At 50.3% G+C, this 13,149-nt stretch overlaps 1 protein-coding gene across 2 annotated transcripts in view; it reads left to right on the top strand.

Moving 5' to 3' along the window:
- ZC3H3 (zinc finger CCCH-type containing 3) overlaps positions 1-12,335 on the top strand; it is a 126,885-nt gene extending 114,550 nt beyond the window's left edge. Inside the window, exons 10-13 of one of the 2 annotated variants that reach the window (XM_015619228.1) lie at positions 823-1,001; positions 2,562-2,770; positions 10,844-10,918; positions 11,074-12,335. In XM_015619228.1, the coding sequence (XP_015474714.1) occupies positions 823-1,001; positions 2,562-2,770; positions 10,844-10,918; positions 11,074-11,105 (495 nt within the window). In that variant the 3' untranslated portion in view covers positions 11,106-12,335. Of the gene's footprint in view, positions 1-822; positions 1,002-1,073; positions 1,246-2,561; positions 2,771-10,843; positions 10,919-11,073 lie in introns of those variants that run through there. The other variant, XR_004496272.1, reaches the window with a different exon arrangement.
- Positions 12,336-13,149: the final 814 nt, after the last annotated feature.

Below are 13,149 nucleotides of genomic sequence, written 5' to 3'. Positions count from 1 at the left end.
GAAGCTGTTCTTTTTCCTTCCTCCCACCTTCATTCCCAAGCGCTCAGATGGAAATCCCAGCTGAAGGCATCTCCTCTTCCCTGCCTGCATCTCTTCCTACCTTTTCCACTGCCAGAAAGTGCCATTTCCCGGCAGAAAGCCTTGTGGGGAAGCTCTGGGACACTGATGACACCTTGTTCCCACCAGAACCACTGGTGGCTGCTGGAAGTCACCAAAATCCAGAGCTGAGAGCGCAGGAGCATTTTTAGGGATGAACATCTCAGTGCTGTTGTTTTAACAGCTCCATTCCATGGCCACGCTGAGCTTCCTTGGATGGGAGAGCATCAACCAAGCCTTGAGAAGAGCAGGTTGAGCTCCAGCTCATCCATCTTCCTCAGAAGGCTGGTCCAGGCAGCAATCCCAAAATAAGTTCTAAAAGGGTTTTGTTCCGGCTTTTCCCTGCTCTTTCCCAAGTCCCAAGCATGTCTGGGCCAACAAAACCCTGTGTTGTCCCCAAAACCAGCTTCTCCAGCCCAAATAACCTCCTTGGGACATCTTCAGGGGTAAATCACTGCTACTGAGGCTTTGGTGGTTTGAATCCATAAAATCAAGCGCTTGGAAAACTGTGGGTGAGTTTTGAATGCAGCAGACTAGAATATTATTTTTAGTAGTACTTTTTCTTGGAATGTTGTTTTATGCAGAGAAGGAAACACCAACACATCCCTCTCTCCCTTTAGCAAGGTGTTGGTGCCACCTGAAGGAGCTCAGCTGTGGATTTGTGTGTTCCCACAGGGAAAAGTCCCTGCCTGCCTTTTCCAACTCCACTCCCTCTTTCCCTGGCAGTGCAAGAAGAAGCACACGCTGGTTTGTCCCGACTTTGCCAAGAAAGGCGTCTGTCCCAAGGGTGCCCGGTGCAAACTCCTGCACCCCCAGAAGAGACGTCACCCACAGCAGGTTGGAGGTGATGGCAACCACATCAACCCCCCTTCCAAGTGGAGACGGACCCAGGAGACGTCGGACAGGTAGGAAGGAGCTGATTTTGCTTCATTTAACAGTTTTCTTCCCAATCTGCTCCAGATTTTTTTCTCTCCCAGGTGTGTTCCATCTGTATCCTGGTTTATATTAAGATGTTGTTGATGTGGGTCATTGTGGTGTCTCCTGATGGAGCCACCTCTGGGATGGGCAGTGTCCATGCTTGAGGAAGAGCTGACGGAAAGAGTGGATTCACCCTTAGGAATGTGCCATCCAGGACTTTAGCACCTCCAGGTATCTTTGAGGCTTTTGTAGACCTTCCTCTTGGAGATGCAGGAGCTCTGACAGATTCCACTGCTGAAAATGGGTCCAGGTTATCCATAGTTATGTGGGAAACTGTAAAACATCATCCCTCTTCCTTATGTCCATGTTGGAAAGCAGAGCTGTGCCCTCTCCATGGCATGGAGGGGCTGGAGAATCAGAAATGGGGGTGGACATGGATAAGAGGCTTTGGAAAAGTTTAGTGCTGGGCTGGGCCCTTGGTTAATCCTTGGAAGCTCCCTAAGCTCTCCCTGATGTTTTTGGGTGCTGGGATGTAGCCACAGGCTGATGATGGATGTGTTAATCCTCATCCTCACAGGGAGATGGATTTTCCTGAGCTTTGCATATCCTCTGCCCTCACTCCCAAGTCCTGCATGCAGGACAACTACATCCCAATGGAATTAAAACTAAAGCCAAATGGAAATTTGGCTTTAAAAGCCAAAATCTCCAAGTCCTCCTCATTGGGAGGAGGAAGGATTGATTTGGGTGCTCGGCTTCTCCGTGGCTTTTTGCAGTGGGAGGTGGGAGTGAAGGTGGGGTGGAAAGGGAAGGACCTGGGAGCTTTGCCAGGCTGGTCCATGCTCCTGGAATCCTCCTTGGTCTGGGCCTAGGCCTCATCCTGGTCCTGCCTTGTAAGGTAGCAGAGGGGGACGAGCAGCTCCGTGGGTTCTCCGAACTTATCCTGGGTGACAGAAGAGCCTTGGAATGACACCCAGCTCGCGTTCCCGGTGTGAACGAGGTGTAAAATAGCTCCTTGCTCTTTTTAGGGAAGGAGGAATGAGCGCAGGCCTGGCTGGTTGGGAGGCTCCTGGCATCCTCCGCTGGGAAGGGAGCACGCCCCAGCTTGGAAGCTGCTCCAGAGGGTTTTTTTTTCCTTTATTGGCACCGTCGTGGGAGATGTCAAGGGAGCTGGAGTGTCAAGTTAGCTTGGAAGAGAGTGGCAGGGCTGGGAATGAGCCAAGCCCAGCAGGACATCTCCAAGCCTTCCCAATTCCCCACGCCCTCCATCTCCCCTTCCCTCTGCTCGATCACAAACAGGAGCCCAACACCTCCAAAAGAATCTGGGGAGCTGGGAACCTTGCAGGGAAGTGCAGCACAGGGAATCCAGCTGGGGAGGGAGAAACTCCAGCTGAATCTGTGCTGGCTCCAGGGAAATCAGGTATACACCATGGCCTTGGGTGGAGACCTGCCTGGGAGCTCCAAGCCTCTTCCATTGCTTATGGTGCCATGTCCAGCATTGCCAAGTGGGATTGTTTCACTTTTCCTTGTTATTTTTCCCATTCCTGCAGGAATGATCCAGCTCAGCTCCAGGATGATGGAGAAATTCCTGGACCCTCTGGTGCAGAACAAGAGGTGAAATTGTGGAAAGAGGAGGACTCCAAGCCAAGCAGCTGCCTACAAAAGCTGCCATCCTTCATCTCCCTCCGATCCCCAGAATCTCCCGGTTCCCTGGGCTGCAAAGAGGAGAGGGATGAGGATGAGCCAGAGGATGAATCAGGTAGGAATGACATCCCCTCTGCTTGGAGCTTGGAGCTGCTCTGTTTTTCCAAGAAGATAAGTGGTTCTCTGCTGCTCTCCATGGCTTTTGGTGGGATCCATGTTCCTTGTGAGTCTCCAAACCAATTAAGACTGGGAGTCCAAACTGGGATGGCAGTCGGGATTCCCATCTGGGCACAAATCCTTGTGTCTGTTCCCAAAACTGTATGTGAGGACTTTGTCCCCTTATTTTATCAACTTCCTTATCCTGTAAATTATCCAGTGATGACTCTGGTGTCATTTCCATGATGGAATCACAGAACTGCCCTATAGGGAAGGTGTTTAGTGGGATGCAAGGATGCTCTGCCTCTGGACCTCTGGACCATCCATCACACCTTTTTCCCAGCAGGCAATAGCTTGGAAGCTTTACAATAAAATCATTCCTGTGGGAGGTGGGGTGGAGTGTTTGCAGGTTGGAAGTTTGAAGGAAGAGCAGTTAGTCTGGGATTATCTGCTTTGGAAGTCAGTAAAATTTGTGGAAAATGTGGTTTAGGATGAGCAGAACTTTTAAGGAATTCTGACACGTGAGAGCAAGCAGCTTCTCCAGTGTTCTCCTTGGTTCCTCCTCTCCTCATTCACCTCCTCCATGGGAAAATCCCTAAAAGGATGGGATTTTGGGGTGCTCCAGGGATGCATCTCCAGGAGCAGAGGTGATAGAGATGGTGAGGCTGGGATTGTGCCTGGTTCTTCCCAGCTCTGGGTGGGAGGTTTTTGGCTGGATGATGATCCACACTTCCCTTTTCCTCACCCATCCTTCTCCAGAGGGACGCGCAGCCTCATCTCCAGAGGACCATCCAAGAATGGGCTCAGAAATCACAATATTTTATGGGAATTAAAATTAAATTCCCATTGCCAGCTTTTCTGGCACAGGATTTGGCTAAGTGTGAGCCCTTCCCATTTTTGATCCCTGCTTTCCATGCAGCTTGAGCTGCATCCCACTGGGATGAGGGATGAATTCCATTGCAAAAGCCAAACTGAGGCATTTACAGGATCATCCATAAGGATCTGCAAGGCTGTGCCTGGCTCAGTGGCTTCAAGCCAGAGAGGGCTGAGATGCCTTAACGCTGTCGGAAAGAGAATTCCCAGGATTAACAACATATTCCCGAAGTCACAGACGAGCGCGGGTGCTGTTGAACCACGGTGTGGTGGACACAGCGAGGGGACCATTCCGGCTGGGAATGCTCCTCTCCACAACACTCAAACACTCAGCTTCCCTGTCCAGAGATTTCTTCTCCCCTCCTTCCTTTTCCTTGGCCCTGGTTCAGCTCCCTTTTGATCTTGGGGAGTGTTCCCAAAGCAGTGATTTAACCGGGATTTTTATCTCCATGATGAAGTTGGAACAATTAATTAATGGACAAGAAGACTGTTGAAATGCTTCGGAATACACTCAGCAGCTGGGAGTAACTTGGGAGCAAGGGCATCGTTTTCCTTTTAATTCTAGTGTGTGCATCCAAGGGAGGATGATTTCCAGGCGTTTTGGGTGGGAGGATGAGGAGGAGGAGCTGGTTCAGTTGGGAATTGAGTTGGGAATTGGCAGGAAGGCTGGGTGCAGCTGGCAGGTACGAGGTCAAGGCACTTATCCCTCTGTGCTCCTTTGCCCAGGGAAGCTCATGGCATTGGAAAAGCAGATGCTGAAGGATCCGTAGGAAAGGAAAACCAGGCAGAAATCACAGATGGCTGTAAAATCATCTGGTGATGATTTTCCTGCCAAAAGCAATGGAGTGCCAAAGTCTGGAAATGTGAATGTTGATCCATGGGTTTGCCCATCCTTGGGTCTCATCTTAATCCCAGCCAAGGGATTTGGGGGCACAGCAGCACCCAGGGACCCCCAAATGCAATGGGATAAGAGGAGCCCTGGCCACCACCCCGAGAGGACATGGGATTGAGGCTTCTAAAGGACCAAATGCTTCTTGGTGGCCACGTCACTTGGACTGGACTCCATGATCCTTGTGATCCCTTCCAGTATTCCTGTATCACTTCAGAATACTCGGTGATCCTGAGTTTGGAGCTGAGCAGGTGCTCAGGATGAGTCCTTGTGTAGCTCTAGGAAGTACTTGGAGTCTGTGGTGGGATTTGGGGGTGGGATCTGGGGAGCTGTGCCAGCAATAGCGTTGAGTTTGTGCTTGTGAAGCCTGAAGTTGACACACAAATTATTGGGATGGTAAATAGGAAGGAGGACAGGTTGTTGTTAAGGAATGAGATGAATTCCTTGGTTAAATGGTCACAATTGGAGAAAATGCCCTTTTTATTCTGGGAAATGCAAGAGGAACCAGGGAAAAAACACAGGAAGGGCAGGGAGGGAGTTTGGAGATGACCTTTAAGGACCAGCATGGGCAACAGCATGAACTTGCAAGGTCTCAGTGGGGCTCAGGATATAGAGAAAGGGGACTAGAATGGAGGGATGTGGTCTGTGTGTGTGGAGTGGAGCCACTGTCGTGTTCCCAATCCTCTAAAGTAGCCTGAAAATTGGGGTTGGAAGAGTGATTCGTTGACAAAGTGGTAAAGGTTGATCTCGGAGGTCTTTTCCAACCTAAATGATTACAGGATTCTGTAATTTGAGGGCGCTGGTGCTTTCCAAGCATCCTCCAAAAAGCCAATCCCTGCAGCACGAGGACAGCCAACTGCTCCCAGCCAAACATCCCAAATGGGAAGAGTGGGTTTGGCAGCATCCTATCCTTCACCTTGTGCTATCCACCCAGGAGAATGGAGCCAGAGGTAGAACAGGCTTCCCTACCGCTCCGACTCCAGTTTTCCAGGTAATGGGCTTTTCCATATTTCACCTTCCAGTTAAATCGCCTGTGCTGGAGCCTAACTGGCCTCCCCGCGCTAATTGCACCAATGCAAACCATTCCAATCGAGTGCTAATTTAATTAGAAAGCACCCATTTTAGTTAATTTGTTCGAGAAGATCACTGCAAACTCCTGGAGAGAACAGATGTTCCCCTCTCCCCCGATGAACATTCCGGGCTTTGTAAATGGCTCCGCTCAGCCTTGTTTAGGAGAGAAAAGAGGATTTTATAGCCGCAAACGACCCTTTCTGTAAACATTTTACAGCTCTCTGCACGTTTGAGTGACGATAAACCCCGAGCAGCTCGGCGGGCTGCAAATTTGGGACCATACGGCCGTCATTTTATTGTCATATTTCACGGTCGTAACGTTAATGGAAGATGCTCGCTCCAGTCTTTTTTAACGGCTCCGCTGAGCACGCTCAACCGCCTCGGCTTCCGAGGAATTCGGGGAGGTGTGGCGGCGGTTTCTGGATTTGTTTACGGCTTCTGCTTCTGGAGGGATAAGTTTGGGAGTGTGGATTTTCGCCTCTTTTCTCGCTGCGTTTGAGAGGTGATCCCAGCAGGGTACAGAACTGCCACTGTCACCACTCCCTTGGTGGTGGGTTTTAATCCAACCATTCCCAGCTCCAGGATTCTGAGAATTAGAGAATATCCCAATTTAGAAGGGACTCTCAAGTCCAACTCATGGTCCTGCACAGGACAACCGTAGTTTAATTTAGGAGATACCCAGTGCTGCCGTCCTCCTTGTGGATTTGGGTCCCATGGCATTTCGGCCTTCAGCATCTCCTTCAGTGCTTCTTCTGCCACCAGATCTTTGCTCCAGAACTTTTTTTAGCAGCCAGGTGAGGCAACCAAGCCTCCAGTCAATCAAGTTGGCGGCAGAAGATGCCCTGGAGCTTTCCACAAAGCATCTGCATGGTTGGGGATGGAGGACTTGGACACAAGGGGTTTGTCCTGGGATAACAGGAGCTGGCATCACAGTCAGCTTTGACTCCAGCAGGACTTGATGCAGTTTGTTCTTCTCAGGAGGAAGAAATGGGGATAAAATACAGGGAATTGATTTCTCTGTGTGGTCACAAACATCTCCAGGGTGGTGAGGCCCTGGTGCAGGTTTTCTAGAGGAGTTGTTGGTGCTTCATCCCTGGCAATGTTCAAGGCCAGTATGAATGAGGCTTGGAGCAACCCAGACTAGTGAAAGATGGATCCCTGCCCATGGGAATTGGTCCTTAAGGTCCCTTCCAACACAAACCATTTAAGGATTCCATGAAAAAATGGGCAAAATATTAATATGGAAGAAAAAATTCTCGATCCTGGCAAAGGAGTGAGACTTGGCAGGTCCTAAATTGGACACTTTGCAATAAGGAAATTAAATCCCACCGAAGTTTCTGACTTTTGGAGCTTCTCAGAGCTACCAGGACATGAGGAGATCCAACCGCACCCTCCATCTGAGTCATCTGTGGCACCCCAAAGGCTGAAGGTCTCCCAAGCCTAGAGGTGGAGGTAGGGGATGGAGATTGAAGGATCACAGAATCATTAAGGTTGGAAAAGACCTTAAGATCATCAAATCCAAGCTGTGGCCAATCCCCACCTTGACACCAGAGCAGAGCCCTGAGTGCCACATCCACTCATTCCTTGGACATCTCCAGGGATGGGGACTCCAAAGCTCCCGGGGCAGCCCCTTCCAATACCTGACAACTCTTTCCATGAAGAAATTTTTCCTGATGTTCAGCTTGAGCCTCCCGAGTTCAGTGGATCCATGTTGTCCTGCTTGAGGGATGGCTGCATTTAGATTCAGTTTTTAGGGTCTCATCCACCTGTGGCAGAAGGTTTGGGTGGAAGAGCAGCAGGATGAGTTTCCAGTGCAGGTTGTCACCACACGGATTTAGTGCAGGATGGAGCCGAGGAGATCCAGCCCTCCCCATGTGCTTTTTCCATGTGAAAAACCATTTGTGGAAAATTCTGGGATGTAGCCCTTGGTGCTGGGCTTTCCACCCCATCTTTTGTTGTTGAGTTTTATTTAATAATAATAATAATAACAATAGTAACAATAGTAACAATAGTAATAGTAATAATAGTAATAGTAATAATAATAAAAAATAAAAATAAAAATAAAAATAATAAAAAAAATTAACAATAACAATAACAATAATAAAAAAAAAGCATCTCCCAGCTCAAGTTTCTCCAGGAGCATTTTGGCAGAGAAAGGAAAAGGCCTTTCCAAGGCAGAGATTCAGCCTCTGGACTCCCCTAAGGTATCCTGGAAAGGGTTAAGGGATATTTTTCTTTTGGGAATGAGGAGGAAAAGTGTGTTTGGAGGGAATTTCTCCTCATGGTGTTAAACCTTGAGCATCCCAGCAGGGAAATGCTGGGATGCATCTCAGTGCTCTGAGCCTTTCTGGAGGAAGATGCAGGACAGGATGAAACCCATTGGTGGCATCAGAACAATGGAGACCAAACATTCCATCAGGCCAGAGGTTGTTGAGGACAGGAAACCAACAAAAATTCCGGCTTTTCTCCTCCTGGATGGTAAAGTTTGGAAAGCTGCAAGGGAGTTGTCTTTCCCTGCATCCTGCTGCTTTGGGACTTGGCAATCTTCACCCCGGATGTGGGGCATCTCCAGCTGCCTTCCACCTCCCCACCTTGCGGAGAAACCCAATTTTTTAATCCCTCAGGGATCAGGAATGATGATCAGGGAGAGGATTTGGGGCCCAGGCCCAGACCCACCTCCTTTCACCCTTCATTGGAGAGGATTCCCCACCTTGAAATCCCTTTCAGTCCCTCTCAGATCAGCATCTGGATGAAACAAATTTGGTTTTAACTTGCCTGTCGGGTGCAGCTGGAGCCATTCAGCTCTGGCTGGGGGAAAACCAGGTTTTATTGAAAAATCTAATGGTGCCACCTGAAGTGTGATTTACTGCACTGTCCACTCCTCAGACTTGATAATATATTTCTATTAGATTTCCTTCTTTTCCCTCTTTTTTCCTGGAGAAGAGTGGCAAGTTTCTCCGTCTGCCTGACACCTTCTTAGGCTTAGGCAAAATAAATGTTGATTTCCATCAGGAGGAAGAGCGCTGGAAGTCCTAATTCTCCGACGAGCCTGACAAGCTCAGCGAAAACCGCCTGGGTTTCGATGGAAAACTGGTGATCCGGCCTCGATTCTTCTCCTTTGAAGCTGTTCAGTCATCGGAATGAAAAAGGGGTTGCTTTTGCTAACTAGAAATTATATACCTGGTTCCTTGGAAGATGGATTGCGCCGCTCCCGGAATGCCGGGAAAGGCGGCGGGGGGAGAGAGTGAAGGAGCTGGAGATGCGACCCAAGATTGATCACGCCATTTGCAGGATCTCCCAAGCACAAAACTGGAAAAATATCTTTTCCTTTGCCAGGGTTGGGTGGAGTGACACCCCCCTTTGGTCCAGGTTTTCCCTCCTGGGGTTTTTTTGGGATGTGGTGTTCACCCCTTGGCTGCGCCATCCTTCCTCCATCTCCTTCCATCCAAGGGGAGAAACTGAACCAGTTTAGCCCTCTCATGACCTATTTTGGGTTTATTTTCTCATTCCCGCTTCGATTTTTGTGAGGAATCTGTTGGAAATCAAGCATGGGTGCTCTGGAAGTATCTTGGCTCTGTGTGCTCTGTACCAAAGGCAGGAAGTTAATTACAGCTGATTTAAAAATCACCTTTTTTCTTTTTCTCCCCAAAAAAATAAATCCATTTTTCTACTTCTGTAATCAGAATTTGAGCTGCCTCAAGGAAACAGACTAAGGAAATTCTCTCTGGCTCATCCAAAGGGAACTGAGCCATTCCCACCATTCCTATTGAACTCACACCATGGGGCAGGAACGTGGAAATACTGATTTTGAACCCCTTGAGGTGACAACCAGCAGCTCTGGACCCTCATTCCAGCAACCACGCTGGGATTCACAGGTCCCAGGCTGGAAAAACCACCTGGCTGGATGCCAAAGGGAAAAATCAGGAATGGGGGCGCAAGGGTGTTTCACTCCGTGTCACCGTTCCCAAAATCCGGATTTGGCTGCGTTGCCAGTGAGGAATATCCAGATCCACCGTGTCTGCCGTGCATCCCGCTGATGTATGGGAGTTATATTAAGGGTGGAAAGGTGCTAAATGAGCCCTCTTTATTTTCCATAAATTAACTCCGGAGCGATGAATCACTGCCAGCGCGGCTTCGACTCCCAGCAAGTTTGTTTATCCAATTTGGACAGCGAAGGAAAACTCTTGGGAGACTCCCCATTTGTTAGGTCCTCACCTGTCCTGCCTCCCCTGTCCCAAAAACTTCCTCCTTTGGGCTCTCAAGGCTGCTTGAAGGTGTCCTTCGTCCCACCTCCACGTTGGGTTCATCGTTTGGGAAGTGCCTTGCAGAATTTTGTGGGAACACAGGCAACAGGATATCTGGAGAGGGTTTGGGCTGGATTCCCTCCATCTTTTCCATGATCTTCTCCACCTCCATTAATGCCAAGTGAAGGGGAACTTTTCCCACTAAACCTGTGGGTCCTTTTTTCTCTGGGAAACCTCCGCTTTTTTCCATCCTCATTCATCTTGGTGGCCAAGTGGTCACTGCTTTACTTCCCACCCATCACTCTGGTACGTGGAACCCCATAAATACCTCTCCAAACCCTTTGGAGAAGGAAAATAGGAGAACCTGTAGAAAGGAACTCCCAACATTGTGGTAGAAACGGAGAAGGATTTCACTCTGTCCACCTTGGTCCATGGGACGATGGTGGACTTGTCCTACAAGGAGGTCACCTCCCAGAGGCACTCCGTGGTGGTTTGGCTCTGCATGAACATCCAGAACCCTCTTTGGAGGATGCACCATGTTCCAGCCAACAGAAGACATCACCTGGAGTATCCTAAAGGGATGCTGGGAATGCTTGAGGGGGTTGATTGCTGGTGCTCGGCTCTTTCTGGCTCCATCCCAGCACCAAAGCAGGTCCTGATGTTCGCTGGTGGGAAGGTCTGGATCCTTTCTAATTCTCTTTCTCACCCACAGCTTGGGAATTTTGCAACAGATTCGCTGTTCCGTGGTGGGAGGCGACCTCTGAGTGCCACTTGTAGGGAGCTGAGGATGCTCAGGGATTTAGGGACTGAGCCACCTCCATCCTTGACATGGCCAAGGGGGATGTGAAGCAGAAGAGGAACTTAGGACGCTCCTACACCTGCATTCCAAGGGATTCCCAAGGTGACCGGAGCCAACCTCAATGACTTTCTCCTCTTTTCTTCCTTTCCTTCCCAGGCAACACCAAAAGGAGAAGGATTTTGCCAAGGGCATCCCTTCAGGATTCCGAGGACTCCCTTGTGGGTGGCAGAGGTGAGTCCAGTGGGTGCTGCCAGGGCAGAGAACCACCCACATTCCCCATTTCCCAGTGCTTTAACCCCCTCCCATGCCCAGGCAAGGAGAAGCCTGGGAATATCCAGCTGTGTCCCCCTCCTTCCCACCCTCACCATTCCATTCCCTCTCTCCAGGAAAACGGCTGCAGATCAAGCCCCGGCTGTGAGTCCATCCCAATCCTGTGGCAGCCGACCAGCTCAGGAACCGGAGAGCCAGGGAACGACCTGGCACCTACCTCAGGATGCCATGTCCAGACATGGCACCCCCCTCCTCCTCTTGCTTTCCCAGGATGTCATTTGGACACCGTAGGAATGCACCGCTCGTTCCTGCAGGGAAGCAGCTTTGCTTGGAATCTTGGAATTGACCAGTAAACGACCTTTCCAGCTGGTTTGTTGAAGGCAAGTCCTGCCACTTCCTTGGATGCTTGTGGGGTTGGGGAGAACTTCCCATCCCCATCCATCCTCAGGTGCTGTCCTGGCCACAAGGTGATGGGGGGACCTGAGGTGGTTTAATGCCATCAGGTGACATTCCCACATCCAGGTCGGGATGTACTGGGGACAAGTCACTGTGCTGGGATGTAATTGGTGTAAAGCCCCCACAGCCCTAATCCCACCATTCCAAGAGCCCATCCCACTCCAATCCCCCTTACTTTTGGGAGGAGATTTCCTGGAGCTGAGAGCATCTCTCACGGGAATGTGTTGGGAGCGGTGCTCAAATCACACTCTGCATTTTGGGGTCTCCCATGGCCCAGTTGCACCTGACCCCCACCTCTCCCTATCCCAGCAGGGCTTTGGGCTCCGTTGGAAAAGCCAAGCCAACTCTCCAGGGTTTGGGGATCTTTTGGGACTCTCCAAATCCAAGCAGAAGCAGAGGGAAGGGAGAGCATTATGCCACTGGAACAATGGGGTTTTCCATCCGTGGGTACAATTTCCAAGGGATTTTGGAGTGGCAGATGCTGTTCCCCCACACAGATGCAATTTTGTGGGATTTTCTCATCCACAGCCCCTCAGGCAAAATCTGTGGGGAAAAGGCATCAGAGGGATTTGGGAAGAACTGGGGCTCCCTAGGGATGCAGTATCCAGGTGTGATCAGAGATGGGGTGGGAGATGCTAATGGGCATGGCTTTGACCCCCAAACAGGTCCCCACAGTGGGGTTCCCTTCCACAAGTGACCCCCATGGAGGGGGTTAGTCACCATCCCAAATCCACAGCATCCCCCAGGCGCTGGAGGACCAGCAGATCCCCACCCTGGGATGTCACTTGTGCCCCAGAGTGTGTCCAATGAGTTGATTTTTAATAAAAAAGTTGTGGTTTCTGTTGATATGAAAATGTCTTTTGTTAACTCCTGTGTTTTGATATGTAAATAAAAGTTTCCTCCCCTGGGATGGAGGAGTCTCCCTGTGGCTTTCCTCTTTTTTCAGCAGTGCATGAACATCCCATCAAATATCCATCCAAATCCAGTGGAGCAGTCACTCTGATCCCTAAATCCTTGTTTTTAATTCCTTAAACTTTTCACCCAGAAATGATGTTTCTTCACGTGGTGGTTTCCTCAAAAAACTCCAACGAAATTACCCCAAAACCACCCTGGAGGAGACGGTGCTGCTGTGAATCCTCAGGGATGGCCAGTGGTGGCCGGGAACTTTGGTTTTCCGTGGATCCCTGACGAGGATAATCCTTGTGCAGCACTAATTAAACGAGGCAATGAGCAGCTCCGCTCCGAGCCGCCGCCCACCGGGACCGCTGCTCCCTTCCCGGCGAGGATTGGAATTTCCAGCCGGCTGTCGTTTAAAGCTGTGCTCGGGGGTGATTAATTTCCAAGCAGGGATAAACGCAGCCCCTGGAGAGGTGTCACTGAACTCCAGTGGGTTCTCCCTGTCTCCAACATCCTCAATTCCTCAGCAATGAGCTCCGATGGGATTTATCCATCCTCGCTGTGAAGCCGGGGTGCGCTGTTGGGCTCGGGGACCCGGCAAGGACATTCCTTGGGGGTGCCACGACTGGGTGGTTGGCACAGGGTGGAGTTTCTGGAGGGCTCCGTAAACATTTCCTGGAAAAACCTTCCTGCGGCGGGTGCTGCTGGCAGCGCTTTTGGTCCCCTGCCGGGGAAGCAGGTGCCGGGTGAACGTCACCCGCCGGGATCAGTTTTCTGCCTGTCATCGGGGTGGCTGTTCCCTGCCCTCCTCCTCCTCCTCCTCCGCCTTCTCCTCCTCA

Source organism: Parus major, chromosome 2, assembly GCF_001522545.3.
Source record: "Parus major isolate Abel chromosome 2, Parus_major1.1, whole genome shotgun sequence".
NCBI classification, from domain to species: domain Eukaryota; kingdom Metazoa; phylum Chordata; class Aves; order Passeriformes; family Paridae; genus Parus; species Parus major.
The sequence above is the reverse complement of the archived record's forward strand: the minus strand, read 5'-3'. Positions and strand labels throughout refer to the sequence as shown.